Raw genomic sequence first — 27349 nt, forward strand, 5'->3', positions numbered from 1 at the left:
CAACAGAATGCCCAGACATCTATAAAGCTCTGATAAGTGAGGCTATATCTTCTGGTTTAAGAACCTACTCCAATTTCACCAGCCTGCCTAAATTATCAATTTTTCTATTTAATGATGTGCAAGATGACTCTCTTACTGAATTCACCGCAGCAACAGCCACTAATGAATATCCTGTGAAATTTTACTTAAAAATCAGTAGGCTTTCAATATATTTGAGCTAAATCACTTCCATTTTCTTACAGGTATTGCTTTCCATCAACGAATACGTAGATTACACAACTCCCATATTTCATTTAAAATAAGCACTACTATTGCTTTAAAGAAAATGGCATTAAATAAAACCGAAAACTAAGAGCTGACGAAGTGCTGCCATCATCAGCAGCAAATACATACACAGTATGGGGCTCACATTACAGAATTCCTTCAGTGAAAACTACTCGTGAATGATAGAAACCCCAGAAGATAAACACCTCCCCACATTTCTGATGATTTTATATGGAAATAGCAACTTACCTGTCAGGCAAAATAGTTTCAAGAGCCGAAATGAAATAAGGAACCACGACATCAATCCCTTTCAGGTCACAGCAGAACAAAGGAGGGGAGTTTAGAATAACACTGGCAAGAACAGGATGGCAAACGAAATCGGCTATCTGCAAACCCTGAATTAAAAGCATGTAAAATCTGACAAAGAAAGACAAGATTAAATTATTTCCACATAAAACATATCAGCCTCCCAGATGAGCAAGAACGTGCAGCCACTATTTGATCTTTTCTACATAAAATAAGAGTCAGTTTCAAAATCAGAGCTAGGAAACGTTTATATGAGCATCCCCCCCAAGTTACTTTAGCACAGGCAAACGCGCCTTAACAAAACCCCCTCACAAATCACACATATTTCATGCGGCACAATTTTATTGAAACCTCTGGCTTGGTGCACCCCAGGGACGGGGAGCTGTGCACGTACAGCCCGGGGGTCACTAACAGTGCTTGGACCACGTGCCCTCCCGCTGCTCCCATCCCCACGTAAGGATGGCAGCGAGACCCTTGGCTTTAACTCCCCAACACAAGAAAAACACTGTGAAATCTTTCCGGGGGCGTGGGGGCGGAGAGGACAGGACACGCTGCTCAACGATTCGGAGAGTAAGACCAAACATAACCATTACAACCAGTTCAAATGAAAAAGCAGTGGGGCAGGAATCTAGCTGGCTATCATCCTAAAGCAGTTTCTTTTGCAGTTTTTTTTCTTAGAGACTACGTATATCCCTTTTATTTCATTTTTTTAAGAGGCTTTTAAACACAGAGGAATCTCACTGACTGGGTAAGAGACACACGAACTATCTATACACAAAACACGACAACACGCAAGAAATTAAATAGTTCGGTCTTCCAGGAAGTTCTGATGCCATCTGGGACAAACAGTTTGGGAGAGTCATGATTTAAAGCCGATTCTCTGCCTCTAGCCTTTGCTATTGCACTTTTTAACAAAAAATTGGAAAAAAGGTACACTATGATAAGGCAAGATTGCCTTATTTTATTAGAAACAAAACTCAAACCAGAGGTAGTTCGAACCCAACTGTGTTAAATAATGGAATATTATTGCATTTCTATATTTAAAGGAAAAAAAAGAACCACCACTACAAACACATTTAGTCCCAGCGTTGTGATGTTTGACAACGTAAGGCCCTTGTTTGACAACATGGTCTAATAAAGCACGCAAAGTCTTATGTCTGCACCCTTTTTTTTTTTTTTTTCCTATCTGAACAATATTCAGTGACAAATTTAAAAAAAAAAAAAAAAAAAAAAAAAAAAAAAAAACAAGAACACGAGAGGCAAGAAAGTATCAAAAAGATAACATTCCTTCCAGCTGGGAGGCACTTTAAGGGACTTCCCTTCGATTGGAACGTGATGAAAACCCAACGAAACCAGCATCGCGAGAGGACAAAAGGAAATCGCCCCACGGCACCTGAAGGCTGACCAGGCTTTTCTGAATTGTCAGAGACAGGATTCAGACAGTCACTGAAGGCTATTCACTGTGAATTAACTTGCACCATGAAGTTAGAGTAATAAAGCAACCGAAGAGAGGTTAGTACCGGGATAGGTAAGCTGGTAATATTTCCTCCCCCGTCTTCTTGCTACAAAATATCCTACACAGCGTCCCGCACGCCTCCGCCCGTCCCGCTTCATAGTTGTCTGGGAATTCGCTGGCATCAAACATGGGGTTGGAAGCCACTGTGTCTGTGGACATTTGTGATCCTTTCCGGCGAAACTCCACGCTAGCTTGAGTTGCTATAGCTGGGAAGAGAAAAAACAGCGTTTCACTGCGTTTGTTTAGCGTATGTAATAGGCTCATGGGATCCTGGACACAAAGATCAAGTCAAATTTAGTAGTTATCATGAAGCTGTTAGTTCTCTATATTTGAGTCAGTGCCTCTGTTTAGAAAGTAGCTGTGGGTGTAACTAGCTTTTTTTTTTTTTATAATGATGACAACAACTGACCTTCACATTCTAGACCCTGTCCCAACTTTCGGCTGGGAAGAGTACGCTTATATCCAATATTAGCTTCCTACCCTCTGGAGGACAGGGATCTTCCCTCACCTAGTTCTCATCTCCAGAAAAATGAAGTACCACCTCGCCTTGCCTCAAAATACCAAAACCCATTTAAATGGTGCCATTCCTGCGACCTCCAAGCAAGCGCTTCATTTCCAGCTGTCCAGCTAATCCCTTAGGCTGCTCTGAACACCACGCTGCTTCGATCCTATTTTGTTGTATAAACGTACTCATTCAAAAAATAATCAAAAAATTCTAAGAACCCATATCAGAAAGAGAAGTTTGCTGAAGCCCGCTCTCCTGATTTGGTCCCTCTCTCCTCACGTAACTACTGAAATTACCAAATAAATTTGAGGTTAGGCAGCCTCCAGAGAGCAGCTACCAGGGAGGCTGGCCCTCTCCTACTCCCTACACCACAATACGCTCCGCGAAAGTCTCTCGGGAGCCCGCTGTTACCTAAACGGGACGTGGTTCTGCCGAGCTTCATGGTCCCTCCGGGCAGGATGGTTCTGCCAGTCCAAGCCAGTTCAATTCACGTCTTCCTAGAGAGATTTCTGGTCCCCCCTTCACATGTTAGTATCACCTGCGCACAACGCAGGAGGCTACTTGCTTTGCTGGCTTCATCCTTTCTTCCAGGATGGCAAGCAAGAAAAAAAAAAAATATATCTTGCTCTCAATGTTTTTCTCTCGTTTGGTTTTTTTCCTTGGACAACTTCACTCTTGGATTACTAATGGCAGAAAGAAGGCGTTCCTTCTTATCTTTAGCTAAGACTATATTGATTCTCAAAACTTTTACAATCTACAAAACCAAACAACAGATAGTGTGTGCTCCTAACAGAACCACACCAAGGTAGTTCTACCAGTACCAGAGAACCTCCTCTACCTCGAGCCTGGGGCACTGGGGAACATCAGGTTCACAATCAGTCTTGCAAACAAAGGCCTGTTAACACTTCGACAGTTGGAATACTTCTTAATTTATGGAAATTTTTTTGATTGTTTATTTTTTAAAAAGAAGCGTCCTAATGTCAAGTGTCTACTCTTAATTTTTTGTCTTTAAATTCATCGTTTAACCTACTGTTACCTTACAAATTTTCATGACATAAGTAGCAAATAAGCACAAATCTTTATGCATCTTCCCATGAGCCATTTTTTGCCCTAAATAAGCTATCCGGCAATATATTGTAGTAGGAAAAAAACACTACATGCACAATGCATACAAATCAAACACTAGGTCTGTAAAATAAGCTTTAAGTAAAAAAAACATGGTTAGTGCAAAGTCCTGAAACTCATGACATGATCACAGACTAAAGTACAGAAAAGATGGGACTGATTCAGGCAGATTAATTTGCTTTTGCCAACAATCCTCCCCATTCAAAAACACACACAAAAAAAATTACTTGTCTTTTTCAAGTAAAAGTGCAAAAGCTACAAGAGACAATGAGAATGAATTTACAAATAAAATATGGGATTATGGAAAAAGAAAAGCATGACCGCAATTAAGGAAAAGCTACTGGTTCCTACTTACAAGATTTATAAGAAAGAAGAATTTGGATAAAAGATGCTGCAAGATAATAGAAATAAAATGGAAACAAATCAAAGGACAGCAGTAGTTATAAAATACTTTTAAGATGGTGAAATCGTAATATAAGTTAAGAAGCTTTTAGCTTTTTTTAAAAAATAGATTAAAAGCTTTATGATACAGCAAGCTCGTTAAACACACAGGAAATTGGCATTCAGGTCCAAAATTATGGTTTTGAAAGTACCATGCAAAACAATGAACAAAAAGTTACAAAATACTAATAAGATTTAGAGCTGTTCATATCAGTGTACATCAGTTCTTTAAATGGATGTATTAACCCTTCCCAGCTCAAGGACACTTCCCTGTGTTGCACTGGCCATGGAGTACACACTAGGCCATCCCACGGCCTCTGGGACTTGGGATACGGCTTGTAGGGGAAGGTTACTTACCTGCAGAGTCTCCTCACAGCAATTCTCCTGCTTCCAGCCACGAGTTCCTGACAGTATTACAGCTCTGCCTTCCCTAAGCCAAGTTCCTAACCACGAGTATACCAGGGGCATGCCTCCCCCACCACCTCCATCAACAACCTTCCAAAGCAGAAATAAAAGGCAGAACACTACCAGAAACATCAACATCTCAAAAACCACCTCCAGAGAAAGAGGAGAAGAAAGACTCCAGTAACCAGGTACCAGGAGAGAACACCACCACCTCGTAAGAGCTGCTTCTTTGTGTGTGCATGGTCAGATCAAGACCTGCGACAAAGCCCCTCAGCAACACTCAAGATGTCCCCAGTCAGAGCTTCTTATAGTTTGCTCCTAGACCCCAAGAAACATTCTTTGGGACATTATATTAACGATAGTAGGGCCAGAAAATATGAGGGCAAACCTATAGGCCAAGACCAGGGCCAGGCCAGACTAGATGGGCCTTTGAGCAACCTGGTCTACTGGGAGGTGTCCCTGCCCACGGCAGGGGTGTTGGAACTAGATGATCTTTAAGGCCCTTCCAACCCGAACCATTCTATGATTCTGTGACGCCCCCACTGCCAACAGCACCTGGGTAATATCAGCAACCCACCAAGGTAAGGCTCCTTCGGCTGCTATAGAACACGCAGCTGGCAGGTTGTGACTGATGACTTAAGCTACAAGGATTAAGAACGAGCCCACCAGATTGGAAGATTCAGTTGCTGAAACGCTGGCACACGGTATTCATGAGCTTCTCCCAGTTCTCACAAGCCGTTGAGGACAGGAACTACAAGCAGCATGCACTATACGGCCAAACTTGTCTAACCAAAATACATCCTGCCAAAGAAATGACTTCCCTTCTGGAGGTTAAACAGTTCAAGAAGCAAGATATGCGAGGCTCCAGGACAAGAAGAAAAACAAGGGCAGACAGGTACTCATTCACATCAGTCTTGATCAACTGCTCCCTACTTCCTAAAGCTCATCAAAAAGACTTGTCTTCTAAGATGGGAGGACAACACGCTAGTCCGTGCGAATCAGCAGGGTTTGTTTAAAAGAACTGTACTAAATTCCAGACTAGAAACTTGAGACCGCAGCTCATCCACAGGGTTACTTGTTAGGCACTCACATTTAGCTCAGGAATACCTCTTTAGAAATCGTGTCATATGCGTTCTCACTGAGAATGCTTCACGTGGCAGAAGAGGAATAAGAAACACGCACTAGAAAATGCGGCATTCCAGAGAAGTGTCCCAGGGCAGAGGATGTCTCTGCAGGACCAAGGAGCAATCTGAATCAAGGTATTTCACCTCTTTCGTTTCCAAAGTAGTCCTCAGCCCTCCAGCCAGCAACGAAACAGAGAAAACATATCAGAGAGCTATGAAAGAAGAAATTCTTAACTGCATGGCATTGAAACAAACTGAATATTAAAAGGGTTTAAAGCTGTTGAGATCTTATACAGCTGCAATCTCAGACCTAAAAGAAAAATAACGTGTGTGGGCCAGTGGAACACAATACTACAGAGCAAACCGATTTTAAGTGCAGACACTTCCCAATCATAAAATAGTTAAAGCATCCATAAAAATAATAGTGCTTCCTGAAGCTAGTGCAGAAGATAATCAGTGTCGAACATGGCAAGAATATTCAAGTTAGTGGCGAAAGCATTCCTGTAACATGGTACAGAAGACAGCAGATGGACCATGAGATATAGGTATAGCCAACCTGTTGCCAAAAAGAAGCAGATTTATTTTTGTCCTCTTTCCTCAGGATAGGGACTGTGGCAGCTAACTGTCCCTTTTCTGCCGCCTTCTTTCTTCAAGTCACATCTATATTGGGTAGCAAGAGCAGGGGCAGTGGATGGACACAGGGCGCAGATCTGCTTATTACTGATGGGCCCCACCAGTGTGATGGAGGGGGACCACCACACACAACCCTCTTGGCCCACCTCATTGGTCCAGCACAACACCTCCTGCCTCACGCTGTCTGAGAAGGGAAAGACTTCACCTGGAGGTATCCAGTTTCACAGATTAGAGTCCCGGAACAGAAGCTCTTCAATTTGGACTTCAACCTGATTAAAAGACGCTGATGCTTCAAATCAAGAGAAAGTGCAGCAGACCAGCCCTTTACAAGCAAGTCTTGCTACGCTTTCCCACCTAAAGCAGGGGCTGAGCAAAAGGATTCATCCAAAAAGGATAAAACAGGCAGTCAGTCTTTGGTGCCTCTATACAGAGTTTCAGCGGTATGGGTCCATCTTCAGTTCACTCTCCTTCCATCAGCCTGCCATGCCTTTGGTGTGACCAGTACTTTACACAGCGGTAACACCACTTACGGCAGCCTGGAAGGGCAGCAAACACTTGACTAAATTCTGTAAGTTAATCCTTGCCTTTCAAATCGCTAGAAAAGCCGGACATAACACAGCCAGTTTTCTGGGTCTCCAGCAACACAATTCTCTCAGATCCACTGCTGCTAATAAACGTCAAAGCACGTGACATGCAAAGACCGGTCTCACTACGGACAGCTCTGACGAGCGCGGAGCGGGAACAGCATCAAGCTATTTCAAATAGTTGTTTCTAGTTTTCAGGAAGCTCCTAAGTCCCTCTGTAAGGCTAGCAATATGACAATTTTCTGACTGCTGTTAGGCAACTTAAGGCACTGCATATATGAATAGAAGGTCCTGGAACCCCTTTGAGGAAGTCAATCATTTTGATCTTGGATGACGGTGTACTTCTGCTGGAATCACAACACCTCTGTTTACAGCTGACGCTGTTGCATAAGCAGCACCTCAGCTGACATCTTTTTCAGGTTAAGCACTTCATTAAAATTGCTCAAGATACAGGTTATGTGAAAATTAAAATGATCCCATCAATATGAAAAGCATTAAATACAGAAATACATTAGCTGCATATGCAACTGAACACACCCTCAAATTACGCCTTTACTCCTTCCTGAGCTCAGCTATTTCTCTAGTAATGTGTCATGGGCCTTTCACAGAGGGACTTGAACCTCCTACCGCAGAAATCCATGACTGAGCACTTTCAGAAACCACGTGCTGCGTACCTAAAAATATCCATAGCAGATCCCAAATCCTAAATCCCATCACCTCCACATGGGGATTTGTGACACAACAGACAAGGAAGACAATCAGTTTAACTGCTGCTGTCAAGTCCCACTATAAACCCAACTTGCTACAACAAACCGCTTCCTCCTATTTTTCATACTTAGGCCAGTGAGCTCCTGATAGACAGATCCCCTGCAAGGCTTTATCAGACATTCAAAATACTACACGAAGAACAGGAAAAACGCAAGGAGTGAGAAAGTTCGTTCTTTTCTGAATATTATCACCAAAAGGAAGAGTGCTAAAAAGCCCCTCTGTGCAGAGCACTAACTCTGCCGTCACGTCTCAAAACATCTGACCTCTAAAGCTGAGCAAAGCATAGGAGACAAAACACATCTGGCAGTTAAGGACCGAGGACAACCCAGGTATCAATCCACGTATGGAAGCACACAGCAACCATCATGAAAGGCAGCAACTTCACTTGCTATTTTAAGGACTTCTGTTTTCATAACACTCTCCGAAAACAAGGAGAAGCACCACTTTTTGCAGCATCTGGAGTGACGTTTGACAATTTTTCAAACATTAAAGAGGCACTATAAGAAGTTGCTGTTACTCAGAGATACTCAAGCACATTTCAAATTAGGAAGTGGACTTTTATCACATTATTTCCTTCACTTCATAAAATTTTCCCCACTAGCATAATTGGGACTGCCATGCTTGTTAGAACAAGGGAGTGTTTGATAGTGAAAAGTGATTTTTTTAAAATCTTAAAGCCCCCAAACATCTGCTCAGCTATTAACAGGTGCTGGCTTAGCTGGGAGGGGTTAACCACAATACAGCACTTCAGATTATATTTTTTTTTTGATTATGCATATGTTAATCTTGCAGGTAGGAAATGTCAATAAAACAAGGAAAAAAGAGTACATATATTTTTCAGTAATATTTACCAGTCATGCTGCTGTCTCTGTTTATTCCATTATGAAGTTTACAGTGAACAAATGCTGCATCAAATAACCATGATCCAAAGAGGTTCAAGATGCTGTTAACCTTTGGCCTGCGAGGAGCTGGTAGTGGCCGTGGCTCAGAACTTGTCTGGTTTGGGCTAGAGAGCGGAGAAGTAGAGGAGGGTTGGTGCTGCACTTTTGAAGAATGTGCAGTAGTTACCTATATGAACAGAAGAACAGATCAGCCCCTAGAAGCAAGGAAATTAACTCCTCTAACCGAGGAAACCGCCGAAAGGGTCAGCTACCTAAACACAGAATGTGAAACCTTACAGTGCTGGTTTTCATCGTTGCTTTATTCACAGTCACTGCCCGATGCCTTCGGTTGTGGGGTGGAGTGGTGTTGATAGCCGTGTTCTGGGGCATGCTCAGCCTATTTACTGGCGTGGGTGGTGCGCTATCTGACCGGGGTCGTGAAATGCCTGCAGATCAAGAAATAAAGCAAGCTTTCAGCAACAATTCCAGAGGTTTATACTCAGCAGCCCAGTTAGGAAGCATCTGGGCTTTCTGAAAATAGACGAGCTTTCCCCCCTGCCCCCCAAAACAGCAGTAGTAAGAAAAACATCTTTCCTGTTTTGCTATTAGCAGAAATAAATGCACGAGCAAAAGAAAACCCTGCTTACGTCAGCCAAGTGAATCATCAAAAACCACCAAAGAACCCCACACCTTAGGAACGTGGGAAAGCACAGGGGAGGACCAAGTCTCGAAGCAGGCAGAGGGAAAGGGGCAAAGTCCATTTGCCAAAGCCAATTTAACAGCTCACTCCTGCCAAAATTCCGATGCTTCTCACTTTTGCCTTTCCCGACCCTGCCTCCCCCCATCCTGTTATGAGACACCTCTAAGACGTCTGACCCTTCAAAGCCAACTTAGCTCACTAAATTATGATGAAATTCATCCCCCATGCAGTTTTCTGCTGGTTTTGTGAGCTGAATCAGCTTGCTGAACAGTCAAATATTAAGTCACTACAAGAGATGGGGTAAGAAAGAAGAGCAAGCTGTAATTTTTCTGGCAGCAGCAAGACATTAGATCAGTTTTTACGCAGCTTCAGGGAAATACTCATGGCATATAAAGCTACTCTTCCCAGTCGGAATCAGAAGCAACTAGCCCTCTGCAAAACTTGAAGTGACAACACCACTTCCTCCCAATTTAATGAACACCACCACCCTCACACCCCATTTGAAAAATTAAGTGTGGACTTGCAGTGTGCTTGAAGACTTGGCAGATTTCTTTTGACGATGTTCATTAACATCGTCAACGTGTTTATTAACATTATTATAATTCGTAACACATTACCCAACAACTGAGTCCTGCTAAGGCATTAGTGTTACTCCCCATGCAGAGGGCAGAGCACGTACTATGAAATGTATTGTTTTGGTACACTTTTTTGGAAAGGAGGATAAAGTATTTTGCTAAATGCACACGTCACATGGGTACGTATCAGGGAGGGCAAGATAAAAACCACGTCCTTTGGCACTTGGGGTAGAAGGCAACGATGTCTCCCATTAGCCTTAGCTGGGGGCTCCACACTGCAGCTCTAGAGTCCGCCTGAGCCCCCTCTCACATCCACACCTACAGCTTGTATTTCATTTCACCAAGAGGTCTCCGGTGCCCCAACGCATCAGGCTGCAGTCTTTGTCTTTGAACCCCAGGGGGGCTCTTGTCACCCTAGGGGTTTCATCTCGCTACGTGAGATCTTCAGGATTCAACATCCTATCAGAAGCTCATGCAGGCAGCAAAGCTGCCGGCATGCCTACAGGAGAACCTGGGCTGCCAAGGGTCACCAAAGTGCGCAGCAGCTGGCCAGCATGGGAGACCTCAACCTCAGGTACCATCACACCCCCAGCACTGCCTCCAGACAAGGAGCATGTAGGTGATCGCTGTCGCCCCAGTGGGAATGGAGTCTCAGGCAGCCAGATGCAGAACAATAGAGGGACTACCACACCACTAACCATGGGTTAAAAGTCTCAGATAAGAACCCCGGACTGTTTCTAAGGTCCAAGAGGAATACACCACAACAGCTGTCCCCGCAGAGGTGCATGCACCGGGCAAAGCTAACGGCTGCTCTGCTGCTCCCTCAGCCTCCACCGCAAGATGCCCTCCTCACGAGTCTTACATTACAGACTCCTTACTGCGCTGAATATCCGTTAATAACCACCCTTTCGCAAAAACCTCGGCCATAGTATGTACTGAGGAAAAACACAATATATTTAACAGCTTTAAAAAAAAAAAAAAAAAATTCAGCTTACACAACCAGTAAAAGACACTTCGGAGGAACACCTTCTACCAATGCTCAGTTGGACTTTTTAAAAAAAAATTGTTTCAGTGCTGACTGCCAAATCCTATTATCATAGGTAGGAAGATAAGAGTTTGACAGAGTAACACAAGGAGGTTGTTTTCGTAAGGTTAGGCCATATATTGCCTATATATAGTCCTCCTTTAACAAATTATGATAGTATTTGACAGACTACTGAATATTTTAAATCTCACATCCGGTATTAGTTAAAAAGCAGTCAATAAAATTTCTTAAAATCGGTGGCAAGACATCTGGAAGAACACAAAAGGTTTCAAGATTCAGTTATCACAGCTTAAGAAAAATGATCATTTACTCTTCTACATCATTTAACTTTGTAAACAAAGCTATTTCTACAAAAGTGAAATCTGTAGTGACAAAAACTTGTTGGCAGTGGGGAATACAGTACCAGTAAACCTTTTCCTTGCAATATTTTTACAGAAACACAAGATGTATTTCTGGTAAAAAGGTTCTTACGATTCAGTGCGACAGGATCATCTCAAGGCACTTTGCTTAAAAAGACTAAACCGTTCATGTTTTTCCAAAAGACAAACAACATGTAAAAGCTGACAGCCTAATTCCACAGCCAATTTTTTTTTGTTTGGTTGTTTTTTTTTTTCAAACACAGTTTATGTATCTGCTCATGTCTTCTGCAGTCTCACATCAGCTCACGCTTCTGGCAGATGACAACATTTGTTTGCAGACTTTTAAATAAAAAAGCAGCGGGAGACAGGCAGCTCTTCAGAGTTTACAATAGCACGTTTTCTCTGAAGAATCTTTAATAAGCCTGAAGCAGACCAGGAATAATGCTTCAGATTTCAGATGCTATGTAGTGTTACTTAAAACATTTTACTTGCATCTACTTTACCTTTCAGTCAAAGTTGAGCTGCTCAGTTACCATCAGACCCAAAGAAACACAGCTTTTCTTCTCAGCAGTACTAGCTACCCACTAATCGTAAATTAAGTGAAACTGGCACTTTTAGTATAGATCTGAAGATGACAGTCAAAATTCAGCACCGTATAAAAACAGGCACTGCACGCAGCTGTTGCACGAAGTTTATAAACAGAGTGGCCCATGCTCACAACGTGCTAAAATTAACACTTGCATTGTTTATGAGACAAAGAGAGAAAGAAGCGCTGTTCGGGGAAGAGGTGGCTGGTTTTATTTGAGAATTCAGATTTATTTATTTGTTTTGCATTTGAAACCAAGGCCATCTACAACTTCCTGCGTTCAAATATTATTATTGTGTATACACATGGTCATTTAAAAGTGACCCGAGGTCCCTTCCCTATCAATTCCAGGATACACTTGCAAATGATAAATTGTTATGGCTGTATTTATGGAGAAGACAGTTTTAAAGAGAATAAAATAATGAAGTTACCATTCCTAGCTACCCACAGGTAAGACAAAAGCATTACCTAGGAACGCATCCACCAAACAGCTGATCCCACGCATGGCACGGAAGAAAATTTGAGGCAGATGTTTAAGGCAGGGGTACTGATTCAGTTCTTGAGTCATCCCACTCACATTCAGAAACTGCTCCTGAAATTTGGGGGTAGAGCTAATAATGGCTGGGTTACTCAAATCCACAGGATTACTGCACACAAAAAGAGCAAGGTATATTTTAGTCAGTTTAAAGACAGCCATTAGGATTTCAAAAATACTTAAAGATGCAATAGTTTAAGGCATTTAAATAATAACACCACAAAACAGCATCCAATATAGACACATTTTTAGCTCTTACTCCATCACAGGAAGTCAATTTTCACTTCCTCGGTTGGCAGTACTTAATTGTCTTCATTTCAAACGTTACCCAAATACACTGAATAATTTTATTACATCCAACGAACCAGAGCATACACTTGACAGAATAATCCCACCATTGCAGTAATATTAATTACTCATCGAGGTCTTTTGAACTCAGTTTAAGAGTCCTTACGTTGTTAAATTATTCTCAAAAGGTAAGCAATGAATTAAATGTTGCCAGCAAACAGCGACAAGAAAGGGCGTGGGTTGCAAAAGTTTCAGCCACTTTTCCTGACTGATACAAATCCTGTAACAGCAACTCCAGATTTGAAGAGCACAGTACTTGTGACATTACTACCACAAATGAAGAACAGATTATTTTTTTTTTCAGTTAGTTAAGAAGTAGGTTTTAAACAGTCTAACATTTATCTAGCTTTAATTAGTAAATTATGTTTTTACGAAAAGTTTACTATTTTGGCCATTCTGAACATTACTGCAATGTTCCCAACAATCTTAAAAAACAAGCACGTTACTTGGTTCTATTGCGTATTTAACGAAGAGTAACACGGATGTTAAAATTAACTGTACAACTTTCTTCATGAAAACAAAGAGATACACTCATTTTAAAAATAATCTTTTGCAGATTAAATCTAATGCCCTGGAGAATAAATGGAAGCAATATACATCTCTTGGAGCTATTGTTCTGCTTTTCCTGTTTGCTATCTCAGAGAAACAAAATCGTATTGAAGTCTTGTTTTTCAGACCCTCCGAAATGCCAAATAGCTAAAAACATTTTGAATTAAATGAACCAGTTTACATTCTGAAAGAGTCAGAGAGTTGAGAGTTGAAGAAATCACTCACGGCCTTGCCCTGAACTGTCCTGCAGGCAGCAAGGAGACAACAACTTTCTTCTATTTAGGTGCTTAATCTTAGCAATTTCCAGAGAAATTTCTCATTTGTCACATAAATTTATAGAAACAATGCCAGAATACGAACAACGGATGGCTGTAATGACAATACCTCAGCATATGTAAAAAGCGAAACCAAGTTTGTGCAACGCACTCATTATCCATTTCAGGAGGAATCAGACCAGCATCTTCATCAGGAATTTTAAATGGAGGAAATGAAGGTCCGTATGTAAAGCGCAGCAATCTAGAAAGCAAGTCAGACAGATCTGTCATTCAGTTAATACTCCTCAAAAATTTAACACTGCGTTTGAGCCTCTGAGGATCAACAGTCCACAGGTGAGCCCACAAGCAACAACACAACATCAAGTTTTCCTAGAGATACCCATTTCTTACTATCATTTAACCCTCTTAAAGCTTTGAAGCATGGCTCGGAGCCTGCCCAAAGGTCCAACCCAATCACCCAATAACACCCCATAGCGGCCCTCCCAGCTGTTTAGCCGGGGGCGTTACCAGTTAACATGGGCACGTACAGAACTGACAAGATGTTACATAGGAACTGGGGGGGAGGAATTTAAGCCTTTGTCCTCAAGGCTCTTTAGCTAAAAAGCGTCCAATGACACCAGCAAGTCACATTAGGTTACAGGTCTATATTCCAAGGTGCCGATGACTTACAGCTTCAAATGGCACCAAGCAACACTTGATGCCATCGCACAAGCGGCACGGGATTTGCAATCCACAGAGTAGCAAGCTCTTCAAAAACGATGCACTGCGTTTTCCATGAGCTGGGAGTTGCAGACCAGCAAAGAGCAAAGCCACAGAGAGCTCCACAGCAATGCAGTATCACGAGGACTGCAGCTTAGATAAATGGAGAACTTTCTCTAGAAGTGCTAGAACTACCTGGCCGGTCACCAGTAAGTTTCACTGAGTCACTGCTGTCCGATTTGACACCTGCTTCATCCTCAGCTTTGCGAACTTATAGATCAGTTTCCCTGATCAACATAATCTTGGTGTTTTCTACGAGGAGGGAAGAGATCCGAGTTGCAGCTTCTCAATATCCTAGCATTCCCAGAAATCAGCTTTTGTCGTTCCTAAGATGACTTTTAGCACCGTTTCTTGCTTCACTTATCACACCCTGATTTCTAAGCTTACAGTTGCTTGTAACGGACAAGAAATGTCCCATTCATCATTGCCCATTTAAAAAGCCATATAGTTTTATAAGGTCATTAAAAATGGGAGAAAGGGGAGGAGAGCAGAAGTCTACAGCTGACTCCTAAACCAAGGGTTAGATAGGCTAAAGAATTAAATAAGAATTACCATCTTCCACTTCGCCCAGGGCTGGGGACTACAGTAACCTGCAGCCAACTAATGCAAAATACACTCAAAGCGTGTTTGGAATCACAGCCTGCGATAGTGACTAGTTTGGATAGAAAACCAAAGGAGCTTTAGGACACAAGGCCTTCTTCAGGTCCAAACCAGAAATACACACACCTTTACCGTGCAGTAAATGCCTCCCAGTATGCCACACTGATGCCCCGGCACCCACCTATCTTTAGTGCCCCAGAGGCATTGCCCCCCCAGGAGGTTTTTGCTGAGGAATTACCTAGTTCTGCCAAACCCAGAGAGCCTGGGCACACCCCACGCAGAGTCATGCCCCACATCTCTGTGCCACAGGCCTTCACAATTCTCCCTTATGAGCTGCAAGAAATCAGTTTTTTCATGGAACATGAGTGAATGTTATCTGAAATTTGGGACATTTTCAAGAACAACTGAAAACATAAATAAATTGCAGTCCACACCTCCAAGACAGTTAAAATAGACTGGAATGATGCATAGAAGTAGCATCTATTTGTATGGAAACAGAAGTAAGACTCTAGTTTCACCCTGCTATGAAATCATAGCCATGGATACAGATTAACACGGCATATGTGTACAGATTGCCAAATATACTTTTCCACACAGTTTTAATTTGAGATGTTTACTCCCAGCTTATTGCTAATAACCCCATTCAGAAAACTGTTTACTAAAACAACACTTTAACTGTTTGAAGCCAGAGCTTCACTGAAGTATTGAAAGTACAGCTTAAAATACCACTGAACTTAAAGTTAGCCTCAGAGGGGTTCAGCTTTCTATGTACTAGGGGTAAACCAACATTACCGAACCGCAGACTACAACGTTAGAGAAAATCTGCAGATTACTATGCACCAACACAACTAAGACTGTTAGTCAACAGTGGAAGATAAAGGGTGGGCATAGTGCACGGAGCAGAACACCAACGCATGTTTAGAGACAGAGCTGTTCTTTTCAGATCAGTGAATCATAAAATATTTTCTGTTATGCAACGCTACATCTAATGAGCTAAAAATAGCAAAAGAAATAGCGTGGGAAATGCGCAGAACTTGCATTGCAGCTTTATTTCCCACAGGTTTCACAAGGAGCTGCATAACCTGGAAAAATCTATCTGTACTTGGAATTTTGACAAGTAATTGAAAAGTAGAAGTTTTTAGAGTCAAAACAAACCACTGCAGAAAAGCATACTGTGGAATTTTTCACAGTGCAGCAAGTGTGAAAGCATACATCTTTAAACTTTCATAGAAATGGTTACTGACATCTCAGGAGACCCAGAGCCCTTCTCCTCATCAGTTAATTTAGTTCTTTCCTCCAAGAGACTGTGACTTGTCCCACAAGACTTTGTACCACTGAGACCCCAGTATTAAGGGTACTGAAACTCTCCTCACTGTTCAGGGCCTTCTGCCACAGCCTGACCTCTCCTGCATCCCGGATTCTCACGGTTCCCATGCCCAGCAAGGCTTGGCACAGCTCTCCTCCGACACTCTCTGCTCAGAGGAGAGCCTGCAGCCGGCCCATGGCATCCCTACTGCCAGGGCACAAGTGCCAGGCAGCCACAGCACAGCGTCAGCTCCACAGGGCAGGAGAGGCAGAGTCCAAGAGTCACCTCAAACACAGCAACAGGCAGTAGTAACGAAAACCTAACAATTTTGGTGGTGACTGCCATTAAATGTCCAGACTGTAATGCTACGCTAATATTCATGACTCGTTCTTCTTGGGATGTGATGAAGAGTCACTGTGATAGAGACTAACAAACACACACTGTAAAGTGCTAAATGGCAGGGAGAGGCTGAGCTTACACAATAACAGAGACACCCAACTCAGATCTTCAGTTGCAGAAGGAAGGCACACACACAAACAGCAAAAGCTGAGGATGCTAGCAAGATCTCTCCCTTTTGTTCTGTTCGTTCACTTTTAGATTGCTGTGCATTCCACAATTAAGCAACATGTTTAACAGTGATGATCCCCACACACGTATGTTTATTTCCACAGGATTTCTCCTACCTGGAAGTAAGGGCACAGATGACCTTGCTCCACTGCTCAACCACTGCAGGGTGATGTCGCCAGTTGGCCACCATCTCTTTGGCAGTTTTCCAGTAAGGTGGTGTTGGAAAGCACCGCGTACAAGCTAGTAACCACACCTCAAACAGCACGCCAATTAATTTTTCAGCCAGATTCTCAGCAATGCCACCTTATAACAGAAACAAAGCATGCCTTTGGTGAGTATTCAGTCTAAATAACTTCAGTATCTCCCAAAGGAGATTTCAGTTTAAGTGCATAAAGATTCTCAAGTTCATCTTTTTTTTCATCATTCTCATGTAAGAGTGATTCCTCATCGCTTCCTACAGCCAATTAGCCTTTTTACAAGACCAAACATAATAAAGCCCAGCCACATAAATGTGTCACTAAGGGACAGTGGGAATTCACTGATCTTAGGCTCTTCTATTGCACTCTATCTATATTGATGTCTTTTTCTAAAAAAAAAAAAATAAATAAAAAAGGTATAAACCGACAATCTTATTTTCCAGTAGGCAGGCTGAGCAGCAAGACACATACGGGTTTCAGTGAAACAAACAGGAAACAACACTGTCTGAAAATGTTTACCATGAACTGCTCCTGTACAAAGTCACTGTTCTGCAAAAACACATTTAGGAAAACTCATCTCCAAATTATTCAGTCTTTTCTGACAACGCTTTATTTCACAGTAGTGTAGCAGAATTAGGAGTGAGCTATTGTGCTTTGGTGCCTACTAAGAGCTTTTAGCAGGTTCCCCCCCATCCCCCCGGCAGCCCAACATCAAGCAGAGCCAAAGGTTTTTCCAGTAATTGAACCAAATGGAAGTTGAACATGAACCTTGCACAGTTGGAGCCGCCAGAAGAGTGTCATTGATCTGAAGAAGAAATAATAACAAAACCTCCCAGGTTTCTCTTGCCATAATGGTCGATTCACGAGCCAGTTTCTGGACAGCTTTCAAAACCTGTAAGCACAATCTAATCTGACTAGATCCTGGGTCTGGCCTGCAAAAGAAGAAGACAATACTTGAGTCTCTAAAACAAGAACTATAAAGTGATGCATACAATAATCTGAACTTTGAGGAATTACAAGAGGAAACCTCAATATTATTGAACGAGCGCCAAGAACACGAGCTAATATGCTTCTATGCACCCTAACTCTGTCTCTAAGCATCCTAACTCTGCCTTAATGAGTACAAGATGTACCGTAACATTCTCCTCTACACGACACAGAACTGACTGCCATAGAGTGAAAACTACCTACAGCAAGCACAACCCATTATCCCAAAGGAATTTATCCTGGGCCAAACTATGAGAATGTAGTCGAGACATCACTAATTGTTACATACATAATTCAGAGGGAAAGTGGTAAAGTTATGAGAAAATATTGTTATCAAACTAATTTAAATTCTTCCTAGTTCTCCTCTTGCTTCCAAATGTTGATCCAACTCTTACCCACAATTCCTTGGATTTAGGAAAAAAAAAAAATCAAGAAGAGGGTCATCAAATAGGAAAATCAGACTAAAGGAAGAGGGGATAAGAAAGGAAGAAAGGGAACAAGTTGATATTATCAAGGTTTTCTCTAGAGTAAAAACCAGTTCCGCACTGTCACTGCTGAGTCACCCCCCACGAAGTGCTGCAGAAGCAGCCCAAAGCAGCGTGCTCTGTCCCCTTCAGTTAGTTGGGACAAGGCAGAATGGGCACAAAATAACAATGTGAAACATTCTGGACAGTATCTGAGGACACCATTAAACAAAGCTGAGGAAGCCTAAAGCTTTAAAGGGTGAAGGAGGAGATTAGGAGATTATAAATTAGAGCGTGCAATACACGCAAGCCGTACTTCAACTTGTACACCATTTCTGCACCCCTCCTACCACTTACTGAAGGGATGACACACCACAAAAAAAAAATCATAAAAATATTACCTTCCACTGGACTAAGTAGCATTACCAATTTCCCACGAAAACCTTTCAATGTGCTATAACCCACAAGTCACGTTGCATGGTAAGCATCTCAAGAACAAGCTGATCCACTAGATAGTGATCTGCTTTTCTTAGAGAATAGTAGCTCGCATTGAGATCACTTATTGACAGACATGCTTTAAAAATACTATCAACTCTTATCTTGATAGAATAAATGTTGTATTACATTACTGGAAACATGATTACAAAGAGACAAGATAATATCTAATTCAAAATTGCATACTAGTCACAGTTCGAGACTTCAGTGGGTTGCTTGACGCTAGTGCTAGATCCTAACAGATAGTCTCTGTAGAACAACAAAGCTTGGGACATATAAGCCTGCCCTTGGTCATAGCACTACTTTTTCCCTGAGCAACAACAGAGGAGATATTTTAATCAAAAGATATCCTTAATCTTGATAGGCTTGAAGTTTCAAAGCCCGTTTCAAGAATTGTTTCCGTAATAATTTAGGGAATCTAATAAAAGGGGGTTTACATGTAGGAGCTCCATACGCAAGATGACTAATGGGATGCTGCTGAGCTGATCTAGTAAAGGCAACTCTACAGTCCCCATCCACCTATCAGTGCCTCTTGTCCACAAAGTCAACTGAATGGCAGACTTTGGTTGCAGCATTTTGCAGATTCATGTCTAGATTTCTACAGAACCTGGCCTTTTGGTTCCCACACTCCTTTGCAACAAGAACTGTTCTCATGATTTCATATGAGAAGCAGAAGTTATTACAAAAGAGCGTCTATTACACTTGGACAATCACATATTCCATAGTCTCTCAAGCAATTCCAGACCTTTTAGTTGCACAGAAGACCCTGGTGTCTATACCTCAACCTCCTGGGGAGGGAAGGCAGGGGGAGAGAGTTCTCATATTTTCTTTCTGTGCTTCCAACAAGAGTTTGTGGCACTGAAACTTCATCCGGCTAACTACCACTACTGCTTAAGTAACCTGTACGGCTTCCTGAATATTGTGGGGTTGCTAGAGATGGAAAGACCAGGGGTTGCCTGGGGACTGCTCAAATCCGTTAAGAGAAGAAGTGTTCATTTCATCGGGGTGGACAGAAGGTCAGTGCTGGAGGGAAGGCTGCAAGCACCCTCTCTCTAGTCAGTCCAGCAGACACAGGAAGGGCAACTTGACTCAGCCATCTTTTACTGTTCTTATTTTTCAGCACTGTGCATGTAAACATTTGATTCAGCTGAGCACTCAAACTAGAACGATTTATACACACTGGCTTTGTGTTTGGTGTGTACATGTTCCTGAGATGCTATTTAAGTTGAACTGCTCATTTAAGGCTGCTGCATTTCACACCTCAACTATACAGCCTCCTCAGGGTCCGAAACCCTCACCACAACTCTGGGCCACCACTTTTAAGGCAGCCAAACCAACAGCTACATCGTCTCCAGGAAACCAGGATGAGGAAGGAAGCTATTTTAATCACAACTCTCCATAGGGCATAGGCTTATAATAAAGACTTAGTATTTTCAGTAGAAGAACAGGAGATTTTTCTAGGAGATATTTCAATGCAGGCTCCTACAAGAACTCCCGGGTAAGTATTCTGCAGGAGCCCATGAGTACCAGCAACCTCCATCAATTGCTGAAAACCAGAAATTCTTTTCCTCTTCCCCTCCACAGGCACATAACAACATGAGCCTTTGCTTTCATTCAAGCAAGGTGTGCATAACTCAGTTCTGCATTTAATTTCTATTATACGATGCCTTCCTATTGCCAGAGTGAATTCTGAACACAGCTCCCTGGAGGACAAGACTTGAACTTTAAGTTCTTTTTCTTGAAACCAGAGCAGAGACTTGAACATCAAGTGTTGACAGCAGCAGCCATGAAAAAAAAAGTGTTTCAGATATATCTCAGAGGCTTTTGAAAGAAAAACAATAGAATAGTTATGCTGGGGGGCGGGTTGTAGGGGGGAGTATGGGAACCGTTTAAAATAATGATTTTACAGGCCCCCTGTCTCTGGATGTTAATTATGTTGTTCAACAGCCATCACAGGCAGTCTAGCACCCTGCATCAAGCTCCATCAATGAAGTTGGGAGAGAAGGGCGAGATGTCAGCTTGTGCCAACAGTGCGCAAGAAACAAGAGCACTGAACTGCCTGCCACCAGGGCCCCTGGTGTGACAGCAGTCAAGGGATCACAGCAAGAACTATTTAACGGACTAGTGAAGAATTCATTCTCTGTTGTGTCAAGGGAGTAAAGGTTCCCTGACAGTAGATACTATTCTAAATGTACTAAAGCTTAGAGACAACCTTCTGCAGAAGCCTAATCCAGAAGCATGCTTTCCTCAGATTTATGCTGTTGCCCTAACCATTCCTTAATGGGAATTAAAATGCCTCTTTCACTACAGGTTAAGAGCTGTAACAACTAAGGTTAGGTGGTAGACTTTGAAGCAACCAAATAATAGCAATGAGCTTCTCATCTGGATTGGTACGAGTTATTATTCAAAGCCCTTTTTAACAAAGCCTTCAGGTAAAGTTAAGCGATCCAAGCACAGCAGAGCACTTTGAATGGCTTCAAGCTGCAACAAGGTAGGTTAAGGCTGGACATTAGGAAAAAATTCTTCGCAGAAAGAGTGGTCAGACACTGGAATAGGCTGTCCAGGGAGGTGGTGGAGTCACCACCCCGGAATATGTTTAAGAGTCTTTTAGATGTGCTGTTAGGGGATATGGTGTAGGGGAGAACTTTGTAGAGGGGTTGATGGTTGGACTCGATGATCCCAAGGGTCTTTTCCAACCTAAATGATTCTATGATTCTATGAAGGCCACTTGTAGTAATACATTACTAATAGTGATAATAGCAGCTGATCTGGTACTTACAGACATACACTAAACATTGATCTGAAGTAATTTCCGGTAGCTAATATTTAAGTACTGTTTCACAGGGCACCAGTAAATAATCTCCTCTTTCTTATCCAACGCGTGTTCAACATCAGCAAGTAAACTTGTCATAAGCAAAGTATGATGTTTGAGCACTCTGACAATATAACTTTGTCCAACATCTAGAAGCACATGTATCTCAACACTATCATCCAAGGATGTGTTGTGTAACACCAGGTTGTCAGATAGCAAGCCCTCCTCCGCAGGATTCTTTCCAAACTACCAGCAAAAGACCATCAGCATAATTATGCCCATGTAACAGGCAGCAAGATACAGGCACAGAGCAGGCGTTTACTGCAAGATGCTCCAGCATGTCAGAAATGTGCTCAGCTCTTGAGTAAATAAAGCATGGGATTGCCATGATGTGCTCTTAGTTATCTCAGTTTTACACAACACCAAGCACATGGTCACACAGTGATGCTACTTAACTTTTCCCTCTGCCCTCCAGTCATCTCGTAGAGATGGTTCTTGAAGTTCTTAGAACAGTAAACATTCAAGTCTACAAGTGATCTGTAATTCTAATTACCTAAACACAGCAGCAACAACTCAATTTGCTACTGAAAATTACAAAACAGGTTTGGAGAGACACGCTCCTCCTAACTTTGCAACGACAGCAGTTTTATTTTAATCAAGAGGCTCCATAGCTCATCAGGCCTCTTTGACAGGTTACCTGCTGACTAGAGCTTCAAATTCCTGAGCCTCCCGAGTGTCCCAGCCCTAACACTCACCTCGGTACAAAGAGATTTTGGAGATGTTTGAGAATGCTTTGAACATAAAGGTTTGGTTCCTTAATAACTGGTAAAGGAATGGAGTCCTTAGGTAATACAAGAGCCATAATCCAATCTGTATATACGTCGACACAGTATTTCACAGTATCGCCATCCAGAGGGAGGGTCAGTCCATAACAAACCACCTCCATAGTCCATTTTACCTAACAAAACAGAAAGCAAAAAAGTTATTAAAAAAAAGTATTAGCAAGGAAACACTGGTTCTAACTTCACAAAATACCAGTAGTTATGTGATACAGCCAATTCTGTTTACATATACTGCAAGAAAACACCAAGTCATCGAATCACAGAATGGTTAGAGTTGGAAGGGACCTTAAAGACCATCTCGTTCCACCCCCTGCCCTGGGCAGGGGCACCTCCCACCAGACCAGGTTGCTCCAAGCCCCGTCCAACCTGGCCTTGAACCCCTCCAGGGATGGGGCAGCCACAGCTTCTCTGGGCAACCTGGGCCAGGGGCTCACCACCCTCACAGCAAAGAGTTTCTTCCTGATACCTCATCTAAATCCCCCCTCTTCCAGTTTAAAATGGTTCCCCCTCATCCTATTGCTCCACTCCCTGATCCAGAGTCCCTCCCCATCTCTCCTGTAGCCCCTTTAGGTACCGGAAGAGGCTCTAAGCTCTCCCCAGAGCCTTCTCTTCTCCAGGCTGAACAACCCCAAAAGTCATTAATTTGTATATCATGACATTATGAAGATTATGAATAAATGGCAAATCACACAAAACCTTGAATCTCTTTAGTATAAGCTGTAGTGAGAACTCTTCAGAACACACAAGAGCTGATGTAATGGAAGATTTTCAAATTCTAGCAAATACTTGTACTATACAAAGACTTCTTTTAAAAGTCGTACGCTGTTGCTTCAAAGTGGAGGTAATTAGAAAGGCTTTGTGTATTAACCGCGAAGTTCCTTGGTTGGGTTTTTTTTTTGGTTTTGTGGTTTTTGGTGTTTGTTTTTTTTTTTTGCTTTAGCGTGAACTTCCTGGTACAGTACCTCAGATGAACACTTACTACTAGGTCATGAAGTGAACTGTTGCTATAAACTAGCTGTTAATAGAAGCCTTATGTAGATTACTAACCTAAAAAATACAACACACTTCATAAAACCTGGACTATGAAAGAGAGAAAAATAAAAGAGGCTTCAGAAAATCATTAAGTAGTCACTCAAGCATGAAGGAAACTATGATCTCTACAGAAATGCACTTACTTCTTTGTCTGTTTTTAGTAAACTCTCACTTCCAACGGATGATGTAATTAAAGCTTGTCCAAGAGGACGCACCACTGCATTTGCCACTTCTCTCCCCACGTTTTCTGGATAGCTGTGAAGCACACTGGTATTACCCTGATCATTTTGAATGACAAGATGCAAGGATCTCCACTCTGAGTACATAGTGCCTCTATGCTACAATGCAAATAACACCTGGGAGGTAAGGAAGAAATAAAAAGACGTCATTAGTAGAAATGTCTATGACATGAGTTACCAAAACTTGTAAATTCAAGATGCACATGTCCATGTCATACACCTGAAGACCTGGAAGAGATTCCAACAGCTGTTTTACAACATTACTGTTTGGGCTTTTTTTTTTTTTTTTAATACAGCTGTGATCTTGGGTTTATTTAAAAAAAAACAGTTAAGAAAACAGTAAGTTTCGGTTAGGGACTTGCAGCCCATTTGAGACACTTAAACTTGAGAAGCAACTTCACCTCACATAACTTCTGCTTGCGCCATCCTTGCAGGAAAGATGCTCCTACTTACATGACATCTTTGGCTAAATAGAGATTAGTTCTACAAGTATTTTGTTCATATAAGCAATGCTCCAACTCATACCTTATTCCCTTTTTCAGCTCAATAGTAGTTAAAAATACATTACCACGAGACTATCAGGAAAATCCTAGTCATCTTGGGAGACAAAAATTCAGCCTCTTTTTACATTCATGAAGTATTTCTCCTGCAGCATGCGCTACTCAAAGCTGGTAGTTGAAAAATTTGATTGACTTGTGACAAATCCCACTTTATCTGAAGTGATTTCAGGACTGACTGAGCCTTGGTGGATCACTAACTTAAGCCCAATATCACTTTACAATTTCATTATAACGTCACACACTGGTACCAAACCAAGAGCATTAGGGTATGCCCATATGCATTTCAGAGTCAATACACACACAGAGTCGCTCCCTAACCCAGATTCGTCCCAAAGATTCAGGATAGAAAAGCCACTAGAAAATTTCCCAGATAGCGCTCTCAAAACTAGACAGGAGAAAGAGTTCTCCTTTCAACAACACTCCCAGTACAACTGCAGTTGTGCATTTTCCCTTACTGCAGACTGGGCCAGCGCAGGAAGCCAAGCTGACAGTGAACTAGCCGGGTTTTTGCAGTGGTGGGTTTCGGGTTCGGTGGTTCTTTTGGCGTTGTTGTGAAACCACAACCAAGAGAGGCGGATTAAAAGCAGCAAAAGTTAAGCTGTGCTTCCACAGCCACTCTCAGCAGTGTTTGCCCAGGAGCATGTGGGGTATGCCCTTCTGTCCCGACAGCAGGGATCATGCCGCACCATCAGCACACACACAGCACCTACCTGGGCGCAGACACGAGCGTGGGAGCCTGGCCAGAACAAGCTGCCCCAGGCAGCAGGGAGGCACGGCGTGTGACAAAGCCAGCAGCGAGTCACAGGACTGCCGTCCACTCCCACCGGGCAGCACAAGGAGATCTGCCATGTGCTGCCAGTTTTGACCTACACACCAAAACCTTTCGAAAGCTAAACCAGCACAAAGGGCTGTCTGCTGAGGCAGTTTTCAGCTGGATCAAGATCTGATTTAACTCGGGTAAGGTGAGCACCTGTGCCAGTACAAAGGATCACTGAGGACACGTGGCCACAAGTGGTGGCAAGAGCACCCCTTCTGGGGGTAACAGGCCTTTGTACCCACTCACAGCAACACCAAAACTGCTGCTCAAGCAGGTAGTGCCACGGCAGCCTACGCCATCAGAATCAGGACTGCGCTATCTCCCGCCTTCCTCTTCTCCCATCAACACCGGCAGCCTTTTATCAGTTATCCGAGCCAGCTGACCACATGAACAATAAAACAAGGAAAACGGGGTTGGCATGGGAGAAATGAGGGAGCGTTCAACAGCCACAGCTTAGATCAGCTCAAGTTGTCAGGAATGGCACCCCGCGGACCGTTTGCCAACTACACTTAGCTGGCACATTTGGGAAGCCAGTTAGTTATACAGGGAATGTTTCAAATGCCTCCCTTAGACATTCCTCGGCCCAAAAATCAAAAAAGAAACCAGACCTGGAAATACACCTTCTTAGGGACAAGCCACCATTTAAACAGGTCTGCCTATTTAGCAGGCTCCCTGAGTGTTTATTTATACCCAAAACCGACGTAAAAAGCCTGATGATTCCCTTCAAGTGAGGGGGGAAGGCAAGGCAGCAAGCTCTTGGTTTTCCAAACTACGTCCTTCCTGGTTTGAGGCAGCAATCACGTGTGCCCATCTGAGAGCAAATTAATCAGAGCAGCCACAGCCTGCAGGAAGCATATCCTCTCCATCCTTTAGGCATTTTCTCTCCTCTGGGGGCCATGGCAGGGGGAATGTGCGTGCCACTGCGGTCAAAACCCTTAGCCTTAGAGGAAAACAACAACTCCAAGACACTAGCTCTTGGGACACTGAGAGGTCACAACAGAAAACCAAACAAAAAAACAGCAAAAAAAACCCCAAAACAAATATGACCCCCAATCCTTAGTGATGGCTTCAGTCGCTGCTTAACAACATTAAATAGGTTTCCCTACTGCTGTCTTTCCCTTTCATATCCTATACCCACAGGGCCTTCTCATTGTCCCCTTTCTGTCCCACCTGAACACTGCTGTAGTCTCCAGCTTGTGTTTGGAGTGGAAGAAGGAGGGACAGAAGTGAAATATCATCCACTTTATAAGATTTCCCCATCCTCTCTCAGGCCCGCGTCACTGCCTCTGCCCCAGAGCAGCGTGCCCCTGCCCCCCGGCTGTGCTGCTCACCACAGGGGAAGGGCAAAGGCACCCTCCATCCCTCCCATTTGACACTCAAGTTCAGTACAGAAGCATGTAACACCATTTGAGGAGCGCTGGTTTAAACAAACTGATTTCAACTGATAAAGCAGCATGTACTTTCCATCGCCGCACTCCAACTGAAGGACTGGCAGCTAACAGCTCATGGCAGGACCTTATCAGCGTTCTGATAACCACAAGCACACTTACTGTGGCTGCCCTTATACCAGAACAGGGTTCCCAGAAGCATGGAAGCACTGAACAGCACAAGCAAATTGCAGGCAGCACCTATGTAGGGGTTTTCTCATCTAGAAGACAGAAGTCATCAGAGAAGACAAGCATTCCCAAATCCTGTGCATTTTGGAAAACCCTCATTGCACTAGGGCAAGGCGATGGGAGGAGGCAACTGCTTGCCTTCATGCAGCTCCCTGCTCCCACACTTCTGAGAGGAGCAGCATTTGTAACAGACATAACATGCCACGTTTAAGACAGGTTTAGCAGCAGGACAGGGTAACCAAAACCTCTGGTCCCACACACCCCCAGCCTGCTGCCTGGCCTTCAATTTAATGATCAAATCTGTATCTTACTAACATTCAAGAATTCCTTTGGTCTTGCCATAAAAGAAATTTTCTGTTAGTCTTACCAATATACAAGGAATACTGAAGCAAGTAATTGGTTCAGATGTAAATTCCTTGTGAGGTGGGATTTCCTAGGGTACTGATTTAGTCCCCCCCTACCTGTAGCAGTAAGTTTTTATTTGCAAGGACTAGAAATTACTTTTCACTTAAGATTCCACTTTAACTGTCAT

The 27349-nt window shown here is 42.8% G+C and overlaps 1 protein-coding gene across 4 annotated transcripts in view; it reads right to left on the minus strand.

Moving 5' to 3' along the window:
• RALGAPB (Ral GTPase activating protein non-catalytic subunit beta) overlaps positions 1-27349 on the minus strand; it is a 68614-nt gene that overhangs the window by 37519 nt on the left and 3746 nt on the right. For 2 of the 4 annotated variants that reach the window (XM_063349773.1, XM_063349772.1), the window contains exons 2-12: positions 23729-23941; positions 22467-22669; positions 17722-17885; positions 16873-17059; positions 13634-13765; positions 12286-12464; positions 8850-8998; positions 8523-8739; positions 4072-4107; positions 2091-2292; positions 514-681 (exon numbers count right to left, since the gene is read on the minus strand). In XM_063349773.1, the coding sequence (XP_063205843.1) occupies positions 514-681; positions 2091-2292; positions 4072-4107; positions 8523-8739; positions 8850-8998; positions 12286-12464; positions 13634-13765; positions 16873-17059; positions 17722-17885; positions 22467-22669; positions 23729-23911 (1820 nt within the window). In that variant the 5' untranslated portion in view covers positions 23912-23941. The remainder of the gene's footprint in view (positions 1-513; positions 682-2090; positions 2293-4071; positions 4108-8522; positions 8740-8849; positions 8999-12285; positions 12465-13633; positions 13766-16872; positions 17060-17721; positions 17886-22466; positions 22670-23728; positions 23942-27349) is intronic. The other 2 variants (XM_063349775.1, XM_063349774.1) reach the window with 1 other exon arrangement.

This window comes from Chroicocephalus ridibundus, chromosome 12, assembly GCF_963924245.1.
Source record: "Chroicocephalus ridibundus chromosome 12, bChrRid1.1, whole genome shotgun sequence".
NCBI classification, from domain to species: domain Eukaryota; kingdom Metazoa; phylum Chordata; class Aves; order Charadriiformes; family Laridae; genus Chroicocephalus; species Chroicocephalus ridibundus.